The sequence below is a fragment of the Dermochelys coriacea genome, chromosome 9, assembly GCF_009764565.3.
Source record: "Dermochelys coriacea isolate rDerCor1 chromosome 9, rDerCor1.pri.v4, whole genome shotgun sequence".
In the NCBI taxonomy this organism is placed as follows: Eukaryota; Metazoa; Chordata; order Testudines; family Dermochelyidae; genus Dermochelys; species Dermochelys coriacea.
This window is the reverse complement of record NC_050076.1, coordinates 48,192,089-48,207,758: the sequence shown is the minus strand read 5'-3', so window position 1 is coordinate 48,207,758 and position 15,670 is coordinate 48,192,089. Positions and strand designations below refer to the sequence as shown.

At 45.4% G+C, this 15,670-nt stretch overlaps 1 protein-coding gene across 1 annotated transcript; it reads left to right on the top strand.

Annotated features, from left to right (window-relative positions):
• The first annotated feature begins 11,509 nt into the window (after positions 1 to 11,509).
• On the top strand, positions 11,510 to 14,437 carry SFT2D3 (SFT2 domain containing 3). Its single transcript, XM_043492430.1, has one exon. It carries the CDS (start codon positions 11,630 to 11,632, stop codon positions 12,275 to 12,277), a length of 648 nt encoding a protein of 215 aa, XP_043348365.1. The 5' UTR covers positions 11,510 to 11,629; the 3' UTR covers positions 12,278 to 14,437.
• The last annotated feature ends 1,233 nt before the right edge of the window (positions 14,438 to 15,670 follow it).

The following is a 15,670-nucleotide window of genomic DNA, read 5'->3' as shown; positions in this document are numbered from 1 at the left end:
CCAATTTTTTTTGCGTTTTTTTTATAAAGCGCTCTTATCCAAAGCACTTTACAATAGTTTGCTAACGGTATAAACAATATTTGGAAAGATCATTAAGTGGTCTGCCGAGACCCTCAGCGATTTTCAAGTGGTCTATGGAAAAATAAGTTAGACTACAAAAACAATCAAGGTACCTCACTTTATTTTCATTTACTTTCTATTACTTATAGGAGGAGGATGAAGAAAAAAAGAATGAAAAATAGGGGTGGGGGAGATAAGAGAGAATGTTCTTTTTCTTGGCTGGGTCCCAAGGAGGGGCCCCAAAAATGAAGCTGAGGGCCCCACTAACTCTAAATCTGCCACTGAGCCTATCCTTTACTCCCTTTATCCACACAAGTTGTAAGCACTGTTTTCTCACTTCTCCTTGGGATTCATTGAGCGTGGTGATAGTGCAGCCATGATGAGCATGGCCCTTGGTGGCTGGGGGTGTTGGGAAAATAAGGGGGATACCTCACAGGCATTAGTCTATGCAGACAGGGAAACTGAACTGAATACTGGCACCATTTTCTATAGGCACTGGTGATTTTAGCTGATATCTCACTCCTAAAGGTAATGGAGGTTGAAAGGAAACAGTTTCTGCTGCATCCAGCTGCAGACTGGAGCCATATGCTGCTAGCCTGTGTGCTGCAATGGTGTGTGTTGAAATAATTTCTGGATGGAGCAGGAAAATATCATACCGCAGTGGAAGAAATAAGGCAACCCTCCACAGAAACCTTCGACTACTTCCATGAAAGTTTCCTCGAGATCTCTATGGAGGATTCATGGGACATCCCAGTGCACATAAACAAACTGTTCCACAGGGCCCCCTCTGCCTAGCTGAACAGGTGAATGAGAAGCAGAGAGCAACCTTACCTCTCTTGGTTATTTCACTACCTCTTCTAGCATAAGTAAAAAAGAGTAAATCAACAGATGTGTCCTGCTACTTCGGGGGTTCCATCCCTGCAATTTCAAAGCAAACTGCACATTTACTACAGGCTCCCTCCCTTGCATCATGCTTACCTGTGCTGGACTGTCTGGACTGCCCAGAACTCAAAAACAGGTCCTGGCTCACTGAACCACTGGATCCCCTGGTGACCTGTTCCCCATACTCTGCCCCCTCTTCCCCCTCCTCACTGTTCACGGCAGAGGCCTGTGACTTGGGCACCTCCAAAGTATCCACAGGGCTCTTGGGAGTGGTGGTGGGGTCTCCACCAAGGATGGCATGCGGTTCTCTGTAAAAACAGCAGGTCTGAGGCTCCACAACAGAATGATTGTTAGTCTCCCTTGCCTTCTGGTACCCCTGCTGCAGCTCCTTGGCTTTCACAAAGCACTGGTGTTGGTCCCTTTTGTAGCCCTTCTCCTCCATTCCCTAAGCGATCTGCTTGTAGATGTCAACGTTTCTACGGCTGGATCAGAGCTGTGCCTGCATAGCCTCTTCTCCACACAAACTCAGAAGATCCAACTCCTCCTGTGTACTCCAGGCAGGAGCGCATCTACAACATGGAGCTGGCATGGTCAGCTGGGCAATTGCTAGGCATGCTCTAGAGTTGTTAGATGAGCTCTCCAAGCCAGGCAAACAGGAAATGCAATTTCAAAATGTTGTGGAGCTTTAAAGGGGAGGCTTGGCTTCCTGGGTACCTGGCTGCTGGGCAGCGGAGATCAAAATGGTGACCAGAGCGGTCAAGATGGGACAGTGTGGGACACTTTCAGGAAGCCACTAACAGGGGATGTAAGTAACACAATGTCTACACTGACACTGCATAGATCTTACTATATCAATCTAAACGCTATGCATAAGACCTAAGCTGTCTTGTGTCGACCTAACTACATAAGTGTTTACACTAAAATTTCGCTCCCGCTGACATAACTGCCTCACTACGTTGACTTAATAACCACCTCCACGAGAGGCATAAAGTCAATATCAATGTAGTTAGGTTGATGCAGTGTCAGTATAGACAGTGCATTGCTTACATCGACTGTTACTGGCTCTTAGAAGCCAGACCCCACACTGACAGTACAATTGGTACAACTGCTCCTGGTGAGGTTGCACCCCCCCCCTTTCCTTCTTTCCCTTCCCTTCCCTCCCCTCCCCCCCACCCCACCGATACAAGGAGTGGACACACAAAAGCGATTTAAGTACTGCGGCAGCTGTGTGCCAACCTAACTTAGGTCAACATAATTTGTAGCATAAACATGCCCTCAGGTTCATAGCATGCTGCTACTGAGGACAGAGGAAAACACTAACAGAAGACTCTTTTGCATGATGATTAGATTGTGTCTCAGGCTGTCACGCTACCAGATAGGTGTTATCACTTAAGACAGCTCAAACCACCCTTATTCTCTTGTACTCATGTTTGAGCTTTGCTTAGTGAGATAGAAATGTATTGCACCATGTTGTATCATGATGTGGTAATGCAATATCACAATGATCTGGCCAGGGGGAGGAGTTCCTGTCCAAATCCAATTTCTATTTTTTACTAATTCCCTGCAAGCTAATCAGGCAGGATTTGGCAGAGACATCAAAATAGGATTTTTCTGAAAAATTTCAGGCAGGTGATGGCAACTCTATGCTCGCTGAATTTCATGTTATGTAGACCTGTCTTGTTCCAATCATTTGGCAAAAACCTAGACTTCCACTGGTTAAACTAGACTGTGATTGTTTCAACTGATTAATTAAATGGGTGCAAAATGTGTCAGAACTTCCTTACTTCTGTTTAGCTTTAAGTTAATTCAGAATAGTTTTAAGTAGGTTTCATTATTAACTGCAATGTGCCACTCAGACTGAAATAAGAACCTTCACACTGGTTTAATAGACCCCATTTAACTAAACAAGTGTAAGTTTGTGTATAGAAAAGCCCTTACACACTTAACCTATCTATTTTAGGTACTTATATGGCCCGTTACCATAGTGTCTGAATATTGTGCAATATTTAATGTTTTAGCCTCACAATTCCCCTGTGAGATACGGATTATCTCATTTTACAGATGGGGACCTGTGATGCTGTCTGATTAAAATATAATTATGCCAACCATTGTTGCTACCACTGTAATATAATTGCAACAAATCTGGTACATAGTGTAATATTTGGCCAGAAAAGGTAAAGAAGCTTGCAGGCTAACTAACCCAGAGTCAACCTATAGAGTCATGTTAGAAATGGTAATTAGGGTCATTCAATGCTAGATAGACTAGAACTTTGAAATGCAAACCCGGGAGGTAATGTGTCTGATCCTTTGGAATTGGCAGAACTTTTTTACATGATGAATAAGATTTTCATGAATCTTTGTCTTGTTTGATTTGGGTGTCTAAGTGGAGGCCTGAGGCTGGGTACTTTAAGGGAACTGTGTTATTGACTTCTGTAACCAGTGAGGTAATAAAGAAGCTGTTTTATGCTGGCTTGGTAAATCTAAGTATTGGAATATCCACCAGCTTTGGGGATTGTCTGCCCCATTCTTTGCAGTTCACCCTAATTGAGTGACCTCAGCTGGCTCCCCTGGGAATTCGGTCAGCTGATTGGCGCAGCAAGCCTGGGAAGGAAGAGAACTGGAGCAGCGGCACGCTTGTGGGAGAAGGCGGAGGCGACCTGGGGCGGGAGGGCCGCAGCAAGTAAAGAGGGGGCGCAGAGGAACAGCTTGCGGTAACACGAATTCGGATATAACGCAGTAAGGCAGCCCCGCTCCCTGGAGCGTTGCTTTACCGCGTTATATCTGAATTCGCCTTATATCGGACTGCATTATATCAGAGTAGAGGGGTAATTTAATATTTTTGGATGTTTACTAAATTTTCAAATATATTAATTCCAATCATCATCAGCATGGAAGCATGTCCTCTGGAATGGCAGCTGAAGCATGGAAGGGGTGTATGAATGTTTAGCATACCTGTCATGAGAAAGAGGGAGGATCAGCGAGTTACCTCAAGTGCCTATACACAAATGCAAGGAGCCTGGGAAACAAGCAGGGAGAACTGGAAGTCCTGGCACAGTCAAGGAATTATGGTGTGATTGGAATAACAGAGACTTGGTGGGATAACTCACATGACTGGAGTCCTGTCATGGATGGATATAAACTGTTCAGGAAGGACAGGCAGGGCAGAAAAGGTGGGGGAGTTGCACTGTGTGTAAGGGAGGCAGTATGACTGCTCAGAGCTCAAGTATGAAACTGCAGAAAAACCTGAGAGTCTCTGGATTAAGTTTAGAAGTGTGAGCAACAAGGGTGATGTCGTGGTGGGAGTCTGCTATAGACCACTGGACCAGGGGGATGAGGTGGACGAGGCTTTCGTCCGGTAACTCACGGAAGTTACTAGATCGCAGGCCCTGGTTCTCATGGGAGACTTCAATCACCCTGATATCTGCTGGGAGAGCAATACAGTGGTGCACAGACAATCCAGGAAGTTTTTGGAACGTGTAGGGGACAATTTCCTGGTGCAAGTGCTGGAGGAACCAACTAGGGGCAGAGCTCTTCTTGACCTGCTGCTCACAAACCAGGAAGAATTAGTAGGGGAAGCAAAAGTGGATGGAAACCTGGGAGGTAGTGACCATGAGATGGTCGAGTTCATGATCCTGACACAGGGAAGAAAGGAGAGCAGCAGAATACAGACCCTGGACTTCAGAAAAGCAGACTTTGACTCCCTCAGGGAACTGATGGGCAGGATCCCCTGGGAGAATAACATGAGAGGGAAAGGAGTCCAGGAGAGTTGGCTGTATTTTAAAGAATCCTTATTGAGGTTACAGGGACAAACCATCCCGATGTGTAGAAAGAATAGCAAATATGGCAGGCGACCAGCTTGGCTTAACTGTGAAATCCTTGCTGATCTTAAACACAAAAAAGAAGCTTACAAGAAGTGGAAGATTGGTCAAATGACCAGGGAAGAGTATAAAAACATTGCTCGGGCATGCAGGAGTGAAATCAGGAAGGCCAAATCACACCTGGAGTTGCAGTTAGCAAGAGATGTTAAGAGTAACAAGAAGGGTTTCTTCAGATATGTTAGCAACAAGAAGAAAGTCAAGGAAAGTGTGGGCCTGTCATAAATATACAGGGAAGGGTAAACACCTTTAAAATCCCTCCTGGCCAGAGGAAAAACCCTTTCACCTGTAAAGGGTTAAGAAGCTAGGATAACCTCGCTGACACCTGACCACAATGACCAATGAGGAGACAACATACTTTCAAAGCTGGAGAGAGGGAGAAACAAAGGGTCTGTCTGTCTGTGTGATGCTTTTGCCGGGGACAGAACAGGAATGGAGTTTTAGAACTTAGTAAGTAATCTAGCTAGATATGCATTAGATTATGATTTCTTTAAATGGCTGAGAAAATTAAGCTGTGCTGAATAAAATGGATATTTCTGTATTTGTGTCTTTTTTGTAACTTAAGGTTTTGCCTAGAGGGATTCTCTATGTTTTGAATCAAATTACCCTGTAAGATATTTACCATCCTGATTTTACAGAGGTGATTCTTTTTACCTTTTCTTATATTAAAATTCTTCTTGTAAGAAATTGAATGCTTTTTTTTTCATTGTTCTTAAGATCCAAGAGTTTGGGTCTGTGGTCACCTATGCAAATTGGTGAGGATTTTTATCAAGCCTTCCCCAGGCAGGGGAGTGTAAGGTTTTGGTGAGGATTTTGGGGGGAAAGACGTTTCCAAACAATGCTTTCCCAGTAAACCCAGTCAAACGTTCGGTGGTGTCAGTGGAAGTCCAAAGGCAAAGGGTAAAATAGTTTCTACCTTGGGGAAGTTTTAACCTAAGCAGATAAAAGTAAGCTTAGGAGGTTTTCATGCAGGTCCCCAAATCTGTACCCTAGAGTTCAGAGTGGGGAAGGAACCTTGACAGGACCCCTTACTGAATGAGGGAGGCAACATAGTGACAGAGGATGTGGAAAAAGCTAATGTACTCAATGCTTTTTTTGCCTCTGTCTTCACAAACAAGGTGAGCTCCCAGACTACTGCACTGGGCAGCACAGCATGGGGAAGAGGTGACCAGCCCTCTGTGGAGAAAGAAGTGGTTCAGGACTATTTAGAAAAGCTGAACAAGCACAAGTCCATGGGGCTGGATGCGCTGCATCCGAGAGTGCTAAAGGAGTTGGCGGATGTGATTGCAGAGCCATTGGCCATTATCTTTGAAAACTCAAAAGGGCTGACTTTCAAAAATTAAGGAAATTAGTTAGGGAAGTGGATTGGACTGAAGAATTTATGGATCTAAAGGTAGAGGAGGCTTGGGATTACTTTAAATCAAACCTGGAGAAGCTATCGGAAGCCTGTATCCCAAGAAAGGGGAAAAAATTAATAGGCAGGAGTTGTAGACCAAGCTGGATGAGCAAGCATCTTAGAGAGGTGATTAAGAAGAAGCAGAAAGCATACAGGGAGTGGAAGATGGGAGGGATCAGCAAGGAAAGCTACCTTATTGAGGTCAGAACATGTAGGGATAAAGTGAGACAGGCTAAAAGTCGAGTCGAGTTGGGACCTTGCAAAGGGAAATAAAACCAATAGTAAAAGGTTCTATAGCCATATAAATAAGAAGAAAACTAAGAAAGAAGAAGTGGGGCCGCTAAACACTGAGGATGGAGTGGAGGTTAAAGATAATCTAGGCATGGCCCAATATCTAAACAAATACTTTGCCTCAGTCTTTAATAAGGCTAAAGAGGATCTTAGGGATAATGGTAGCATGACAAATGGGAATGAGGATATGGAAGTAGGTATTACCATATCTGAGGTAGAAGCGAAACTTGAACAGCTTAATGGGACTAAATCGGGGGGCCCAGATAATCTTCATCCAAGAATATTAAAGGAATTGGCACCTGAAATTGCAAGCCCATTAGCAAGAATTTTTAATGAATCTGTAAACTTAGGAGTTGTACCGAATGATTGGAGAATTGCTAATATAATTCCTATTTTTAAGAAAGGGAAAAAAAGTGATCCGGATAACTACAGGCCATTTAGTTTGACATCTGTAGTATGCAAGGTCCTGGAAAAAATTTTGAAGGAGAAATTAGTTAAGGACATTGAAGTTAATGGTCAATGGGACAAAATACAACATGGTTTTACAAAAGGTAGATCGTGCCAAACCAACCTGATCTCCTTCTTTGAGAAAATACCAGATTTTTTAGATAAAGGAAACGCAGTGGATCTAATTTACCTAGATTTCAGTAAGGCGTTTGATACCGTGCCACCTGGGGAATTATTAGTTAAATTGGAAAAGATGGGGATCAATATGAACATCAAAAGGTGGATAAGGAATTGGTTAAAGGGGAGACTGCAACGGGTCCCACTGAAAGGCGAACTGTCAGGCTGGAGGGAGGTTACCAGTGGAGTTCCTCAGGGATCAGTTTTGGGACCAATCTTATTTAATCTTTTTATTACTGACCTTGGCTCAAAAAGTGGGAGTGTGCTAATAAAGTTTGCAGATGATACAAAGCTGGGAGGTATTGCCAATTCAGGGAAGGATCAGGATATTATACAGGAGAATCTGGATGACCTTGTAAACTGGAGTAATAGTAATAGGATGAAATTTAATAGTGAGAAGTGTAACGTTATGCATTTAGGGATTAATAACAAGAATTTTAGTTATAAGTTGGGGACGCATCAATTAGAAATAACGGAAGTGGAGAAGGATCTTGGAGTATTGGTTGATCATAGGATGACTATGAGCTGCCAATGTGATATGGCTGTGAAAAAAGCTAATGCGGTTTTGGGATGCATCAGGAGAGGCATTTCCAGTAGGGATAAGGAGGTTCTAGTACCATTATACAAGGCACTGGTGAGACCTCACCTGGAATACTGTGTGCAGTTCTGGTCTCCCATGTTTAAAAAGGATGAATTCAAACTGGAGCAGGTACAGAGAAGGGTTCCTAGGATGATCCGAGGAATGGAAAACTTGTCTTATGAAAGGAGACTTAAGGAGCTTGGCTTGTTTAGCCTAACTAAAAGAAGGTTGTGGGGAAGATATGATTGCTCTCTCTAAATATATCAGAGGGATAAATACAGGAGAGGGAGAGGAATTATTTAAGCTCAGCACCAATGTGGACACAAAAACAAATGGGTATAAACTGGCCACCAGGAAGTTTAGACTTGAAATTAGACAAAGGTTTCTAACCATCAGAGAAGTGAAGTTTTGGAATAGCCTTCCAAGGGAAGCAGTGGGGGCAAAAGATCTATCTGGCTTTAAGATTCTACTCGATAAGTTTATGGAGGAGATGGTATGATGGGATAATGGGATTTTGGTAATTAATTGATCTTTAAATATTCAGGGTAAATAGGCCTAATCCCCTGAGATGGGATATTGGATGGATGGGATCTGAGTTACCCAGGAAAGAATTTTCTGTAGTATCTGGCTGGTGAATCTTGCCCATATGCTCAGGGTTTAGCTGATCGCCATATTTGGGGACGGGAAGGAATTTTCCTCCAGGGCAGATTGGAAGAGGTCCTGGAAGTTTTTCACCTTCCTCTGTAGCATGGGGCACGGGTCACTTGAGGGAGGATTCTCTGCTCCTTGAAGTCTTTAAACCACGATTTGAGGACTTCAATAGCTCAGACATAGGTGAGGTTTTTCGTAGGAGTGGGTGGGTGAGATTCTGTGGCCTGCGTTGTGCAGGAGGTCGGACTAGATGATCAGAATGGTCCCTTCTGACCTTAGTATCTATGATTCTATGACTGGAAAAAGGCTAATGTAGTGCCCATCTTTAAACAAGGGAAGAAGGAGTATCCTGGGAACTACAGGCCAGTCAGTCTCACCTCAGTCCCTGGAAAAATCATGGAGCAGGCTTTCAAGGAATCAATTCTGAAGCACTTAGAGGAGAGGAAAGTGATCAAGAACAGTCAGCATGGATCCACCAAGGGCAAGTCATGCCTGACTAATCTAATTGCCTTCTATGATGAGATAACTGGCGCTGTGGATGAGGGGAAAGCAGTGGACGTGTTGTTCCTTGACTTTAGCAAAGCTTTTGACACGCTCTCCCACAGTTTTCTTGCCAGCAAGTTAAAGAAGTATGGGCTGGATGAATGGACTATAAGATGGATAGAAAGTTGGCTAGATTGTCAGGCTCAACGGGTAGTGATCAATGGCTCCCTGTCTAGTTGGCAGCCGGAATCAAGTGGAGTGCCCCAAGGGTTGGTTCTCGGGCCGGTTTTGTTCACTATCTTCATAAATGATCTGGAGGATGGCATGGATTGCACCCTCAGCAAGTTTGCAGATGACACTAAACTGGGAGGAGAGGTAGATACGCTGGAGGGTAGGGATAGGATACAGAGGGCCCTAGACAAATTAGAGGATTGGGCCAAAAGAAATCTGATGAGGTTCAACAAGGACAAGTGCAGAGTCCTGCACTTAGGATGGAAGAATCCCATGCACCTCTACAGACTAGGGACCGAATGGCTCGGCAGCAGTTCTGCAGAAAAGGACCTAGGGGTTACAGTGGACGAGAAGCTGGATATGAGTCAACAGTGTGCCCTTGTTGCCAAGAAGGCCAGTGGCATTTTGGGATGTATAAGTAGGGGCATTGCCAGCAGATCGAGGGACGTGATCGTTCCCCTCTATTCAACATTGGTGAGGCCTCATCTGGAGTACTGTGTCCAGTTTTGGGCCCCACACTACAAGAAGGATGTGGAAAAATTGGAAAGAGTCCAGCGGAGGGCAACAAAAATGATTAGGGGACTGGAACACATGACTTATGAGGAGAGGCTGAGGGAACTGGGATTGTTTAGTCTGCGGAAGAGAAGAATGAGGGGGGATTTGATAGCTGCTTTCAACTACCTGAAAGGGGGCTCCAAAGAGGATGGATCTAGACTGTTCTCAATGGTAGCAGCTGACAGAACAAGGAGTAATGGTCTCAAGTTGCAGTGGGGAAGGTTTAGGTTGGATATTAGGAAAAACTTTTTCACTAGGAGGGTGGTGAAACACTGGAATGCGTTACCTAGGGAAGTGGTGGAATCTCCTTCCTTAGAAGTTTTTAAGGTCAGGCTTGACAAAGCCCTGGCTGGGATGATTTAGTTGGGGATTGGCCCTGCTTTGAGCAGGGGGTTGGACTAGATGACCTCCTGAGGTCCCTTCCAACCCTGATATTCTATGATTCTATGAAAATATCTTGCAATACCGGCTACAAAAGTGCCATGCAAACGCCTCTTCTTACTTTCCGGTGACATTGTAAATAAGAAGCAGGCAGCAGGCAGTATTCCCCATCAATGTAAACAAACTTGTTTGTCTGAGTGAGCAGCTGACGAAGAAGTAGGACTGAGTGGACTTGTAGACTCTAAAGTTTTACATTGTTTTATTTGTGAATGCAGTTTGTTTGTATATAATTCTATATTTGTAAGTTCAACTTTCACGATAAAGAGATTGCACTACAGTATTTGTATTAGGTGAACTGAAAAATATATATTTTTTTGCTTTTTATAATGCAAATATTTGCAATCACCAATAAATATAAAGTAAGCACTGTGCACTTGTATTCTGTGTTGTAATTGAAATCAATATTGAAGATGTAGAAAAACCATCCAAAATATTTATTAAATTTTTGATTAGTATTCTATTGTTATAAGTGCAATTAATCATGATTAATTTTTGGTTAATCATGTGAGTTAACTGCAATTAATTGACAGCCCTAAAATTAAGATATCATAACAAGTGACTGAAATTTGATTACTTGAGCAGGGAAGTGATTTTTAGATGGTTTAAGACTCTTTTTGTCTTCTTTGCTAACACTTCTTTCAGTCCAAGACCTAATGAACACTTGAGGAAAAGGATAACTTCATTAAAGGTTCAATACATCATCCCTTCAGTTAAGTTGTTAGAGCTCACAATAAACATCCCTGAGATTCCCAAGAAACCTTACAGCAAAATCCCTTAAGAGCAGAGATACCAAACACAACACAAGCATAAATAATACTAAAAGAAAACAAAAACTGTTACAGGCCTCCTTGATCAATCCAAGATATATCGAAAAGAACACAAACTTAATAATGACAGGTTTCAGAGTAGCAGCCGTGTTAGTCTGTATTCGCAAAAAGAAAAGGAGTACTTGTGGCACCTTAGAGACTAACAAATTCATTTGAGCGTAAGCTTTTGTGAGCTACAGCTCACTGCATCCGATGCATTCGGTGCATCCGATGAAGTGAGCTGTAGCTCACGAAAGCTTATGCTCAAATAAACTTGTTAGTCTCTAAGGTGCCACAAGTCCTCCTTTTCTTTTTACAAACTTAATATAAAACTTGGCAGGTGATAATTAAAATCCCCCTTAATTCTGCCTTTTTCAAGTGGCTAATGAACAGCCCAACTGTGCCAGTGGCTGCCCCTGATCCCTGAGCTGTTGAGCCAGCTCAGTTTCTACACCCTTCTTAACGCTGGTAGCAGGCACATGGCCTCAGACGCTGGAACGGGGGTAGGGCTCCGCGGGGCGTCGGACGCAGGACTCAGCTCTGAGAACTTCGTCCCGCCCCTAGTTCCACGCCCTTCCGTGACGCTAGGAAAAGTCACGTGACGGGTCGTCTCACGTGACAACGTGACCTCCCGGCCGGTCGCGCTCTAGGGAGACGCCCAGTAACCCGGAAGCGGCTGCGCTCCAGCGGGGGCCGCGAAGAGCGACGTGTCCCATTGGCGCCGGCGTTCATATCCGGGTCCTCCCCCGCCGAGATGGCGGAGCTGAACCGGCAGCTGCAGGAGTACCTCGCTCAGTCGAAGCCCGGCCCCGGCCCAGCGGTCCCGAGCTCCTCCCGGCCCACGCCGGATGCGGCCGACGCCGGAGGGGGGACGTGGCTGGGCCGGCTGAGCCCCTTCTTCGCAGGCCGCTCCTCCTCCTCCTCGCCGGCTGCCGGCTCGTGGCCCTGGGCGGCCGAGCCGGACCCCTGGCTGCCGGGGCTGTCGCGCTGGCAGCGGCTGGCGGGGAGCGGGCTGTGCCTGTTGCTGGCCGCGCTCTGCTTCGGCCTGGCCGCGCTCTACGCGCCGCTGCTGCTGCTCCGCGCCCGCAAGTTCGCGCTGCTCTGGTCGCTGGGCTCGGCCTTCGCGCTGGGCGCCGCCGGCTTCCTGCGGGGGCCGAGCCGCCTCCTGCGGGAGCCCAGCCGCGGCTCCGCGCTCTACCTCGGCGCCCTGGCCGGCACCCTCTACGCCGCGCTCGGCCTGCGCAGCACCCTGCTCACCGCGCTCGGGGCCGCCGCCCAACTCGCCGCCATCGCCGGCTACCTGCTCGCCCTGCTGCCCGGGGGCCCCGCCGGCCTGCGCTACCTCGGCGGCCTCCTGGGGGGCTTCGTGCGCCGCCGCGTCTCCAAAACCCTGCCCGTGTGAGGGCGCGGGGCGGCGTGCGCCGACCGGACCTGGATGCGGGGTGAGAACTGCGGACCCCGCCCCATCCCCCGGCTGGACCTTCGCTACTGTCCCATGGGGCCGATCGCCCGTGTCGGCTGCCCAGCAGGGCAGGCGCGGCTCTCTGGCTGGGCAACAGCCTTTCTGAGTACAGGGCCTTGGGCCAGCAGCATCCCGGCCCCGCTTGCACGGCTGCCTCCGAGGGACATGCGGCGCCGAGTCCCTAGCGGGGCGTGGGTGCCCTGTTGCTGGGGGGGGCAGGGGGTGACTGAGCGACAAAGCCAGGGCGGTTCTTCCCCTCCCCCCCAGTCTTGGTCCTGGTCCTATTGAAGGCAAGTTCTTCCTGCACCACCAGTGCGCTGTGGTGAGGGAGGAGGTACCTGGGTGCTGCGCTCTGTGCATGCGCCCTCTGAGGACGGGGACCTGTACAAAGACACTTGGCTGTAAGGCGGCAGAAAATGCAGGGAAAACGACTCAACTTGACAGTTAATGTGGACAACAGGCGGGAAACCGACCAAAGGAGGGAAGATATTTGCTTCTCCAAGGACCAGTGTTGATGGAACTGTGGAACAATTTTTCTCCCTACCTATGAACAGTGCAACTAAAATCCTCTCCGCCAGTCGAGCTGCAACTGCGACTATATGTTGTTGTTTGTTCTTTTACTGAATTCACATATAACATTTTTTGTGCCATCATTCCCAGTCCTATCTCAGTTTCGGCTTTGCCTTATCAGTGCAAAATGAACTTTGTAGCAGTATCCTGGAGTCTGTGCCCTCTTATGGGTGATAGGATGATCAGATTCCTACATAAAGTGTAGGACCACAGAGCTGATATTCACACTTTGAAATGGCCTGTAAGAATACAGAGCCAAGCATATTGTCGATACTAAACTCTAACCATAGTATAATGCTTTGTTATGTTGCGGAGCCTTGCAGGATTCACTCCAGCATGGGATGTACTGATGCCAGGTGCCTCCTAGAAAAATCTGTTGTATATAGATAGCCATGAAACTTCAAAGAAAGTTGGGTGTATCTATAGAGTGCCTGTTTTCGGAGCTTATTTTCGGATGTTTATTTTTAGCAATTTGAGTTCCATGTAGATATCCAATAATTTGGGGTGGGAGTTGGAGTTTCTTTGAGTATATACTGTAAGGAGTAATCTCTTTATTTTCCCTATTGTGTTTTAATGTAGTACTACTTCAGATAGCACTACTCAAAGTGCACTAAGGAACCTTTTACGTACCCCAGCAGGATCCGAGACTTGTTTAATACGCACCATATGTACTTTAGAAATCTCACACTTGTAGTCCGCATTACATCTGTGTTGACTAGCTCTTAGACACAAGTTAACCATATACTGTATTGATTGGATAAATACTGACTTTTTTTGTAGCAGGGTTTTATTAGTTAAAACCTAAAAGCAGAAGCCCTAGGTATATATTACCACAAATGTTGTTTTGTGACATCTTTGCAATTTTAATCTGATATAAAGAGTCAAAAGGCAGTGATCAAATGTAATTGCAGTAATCTTGGACTGGCTTATGATAGTCTGTGAATGTTGAGATACATGTTCTATTTAACTGTCTTTTAAAAAAAAAAATCAACTAGTAACCTTCAAAATATTGAAAACACCATCCTTTAACAAATAGCATTCATAGAGGCTGTGGATCAGTCATATCCTTTGACAAGCAAGGGCATACCTCTTATGTAGGGAATCATGAAAAAAGTGAAAGCATATGACAAGAAATTTCAGTCAAATCATAGAGATCATTTAGTTCTTTGTAGTAAGACTGCCAGAATGGTGCTACAGTAGCTTTTGCCTCCAGAGCTGCAGGGTCAGTTCCTGAAGTCCTTGCTCAAGCAAACTCCCTAGCCCCTTGGTTCTAGGAGTTGGGCAGGTAGTGCTTAGTTAGCAGTGATGCTTGTAGCCTGACCTTGAGAAATAGATTAGCTAGTAGAGGCTGGGCATATTGCAGAAAACATGCCTGAGTATTATTGGATGCTACTTTAAGAAGAGATTATCTTAATCTTATTTAATATTTGCACAGAACTAAAGTAAATGAATGCTTAATTTAGCAAATTATGTACAATATTTATAATTTTAATAAAATATATTTTTATACCAAAAGTATTAATCTAGACACTAGCAGGTCTAGATTCTTTTTTTTTTTTTAACAGCAGCACTGAATCTGTCTTCCTGTTTACTTTCACAGCTTCATTTGGATTTAGATCAGTGTAATATCAGAGTGGTGTGAGACTGCTTCTAAACTAAACCTAGGTTAAAGTTCTTAGATGAGATTAAATTTTTTAAAACGTACGCTAAAACATTTAGGGCAAAAGCCTAGTAAATCTCTCATACAGCTCTGTTAAAGGGTCTTGTATGGAAGATAACAGAATCCTCCCACTACCAAAGACTGACCACAAGAATCTCCAACCACTAATCTCCACAGGCTACAGTCATATTGGCACAGATCCATTGGGTCACAACAGAGCATAGTTCTATAACTAGCTATAGTGGCCTAGTTCTGCCCCTGGACATTTTCTTCCCCTCAAAAGTAGCAGAGCTCTTGTGGCGCTTCTGCATTATGCATTTAAAGATATTACCCTAAAGTTAACGAGTTTGTGTGTACCAATTGTGATATCAACATGGCTTGTCTTAAGGGAGCTCAAAGCTTTACTTTAGAATATAGGTTTTAGTCCTCTTAATTATAGAAAGAAGGCTTGAATTTTTTTAACCTCATTTCTTGTGTGTTTTCCCATTGTTGGGCTCAGATGTATGGAGTCAGCTTTCCAGACCTTAACTAATGATATAGGGGCTTCTGAGGGCATGGCTACACTTGCAGATGTAGAGCGCTTTCAGTTAAAACTGCCTTCGGAGAGCACAGTAGGGAAAGTACTTCAGTCTGTCCACGCTGGCGTGGCCACATTTGCAGCACTTGCAGTGGCATTGGGAGCTGTGCATAATGGGCAGCTATCCCACAGCGCACCTCTTCCTATTCTGGCACTGGGGCTTGTGGGAAGGGGCCAGGGGGTACAGGGCATTCTGGGTCCTCTCCCAACACCCCGTGATGCATTGGTGCGCATCCCAGCAGTCCCTGTACTTTCATCCACATTTGGTGCCATCTTTCAACATGTTTTGTACTGGGTCCTCTGTCTTCCCTTTCAGTCTGCGGGAATGGAGCCCGAACTGCTGAGGAGTATGCTGACGAGTCTTGCCAGCACGTCCATGTTTGGCAGTCGAGTTACTCCTTATGATCCAAAGTGACAGTGAGGGCTCAGATGATATTGACTTAAGTAACACATATGACATGAGTTCGCTTGTGGCATTCACGGACATGCTCACCACCTGTGGAGCACCACTTTTGGGCTCAGAAAA

Coding starts and splice junctions, on each gene's coding strand:
- SFT2D3 (XM_043492430.1), top strand. CDS start 11,630: ATGGCGGAGCTGAACCGGCAGCTGCAGGAGTACCTCGCTCAGTCGAAG.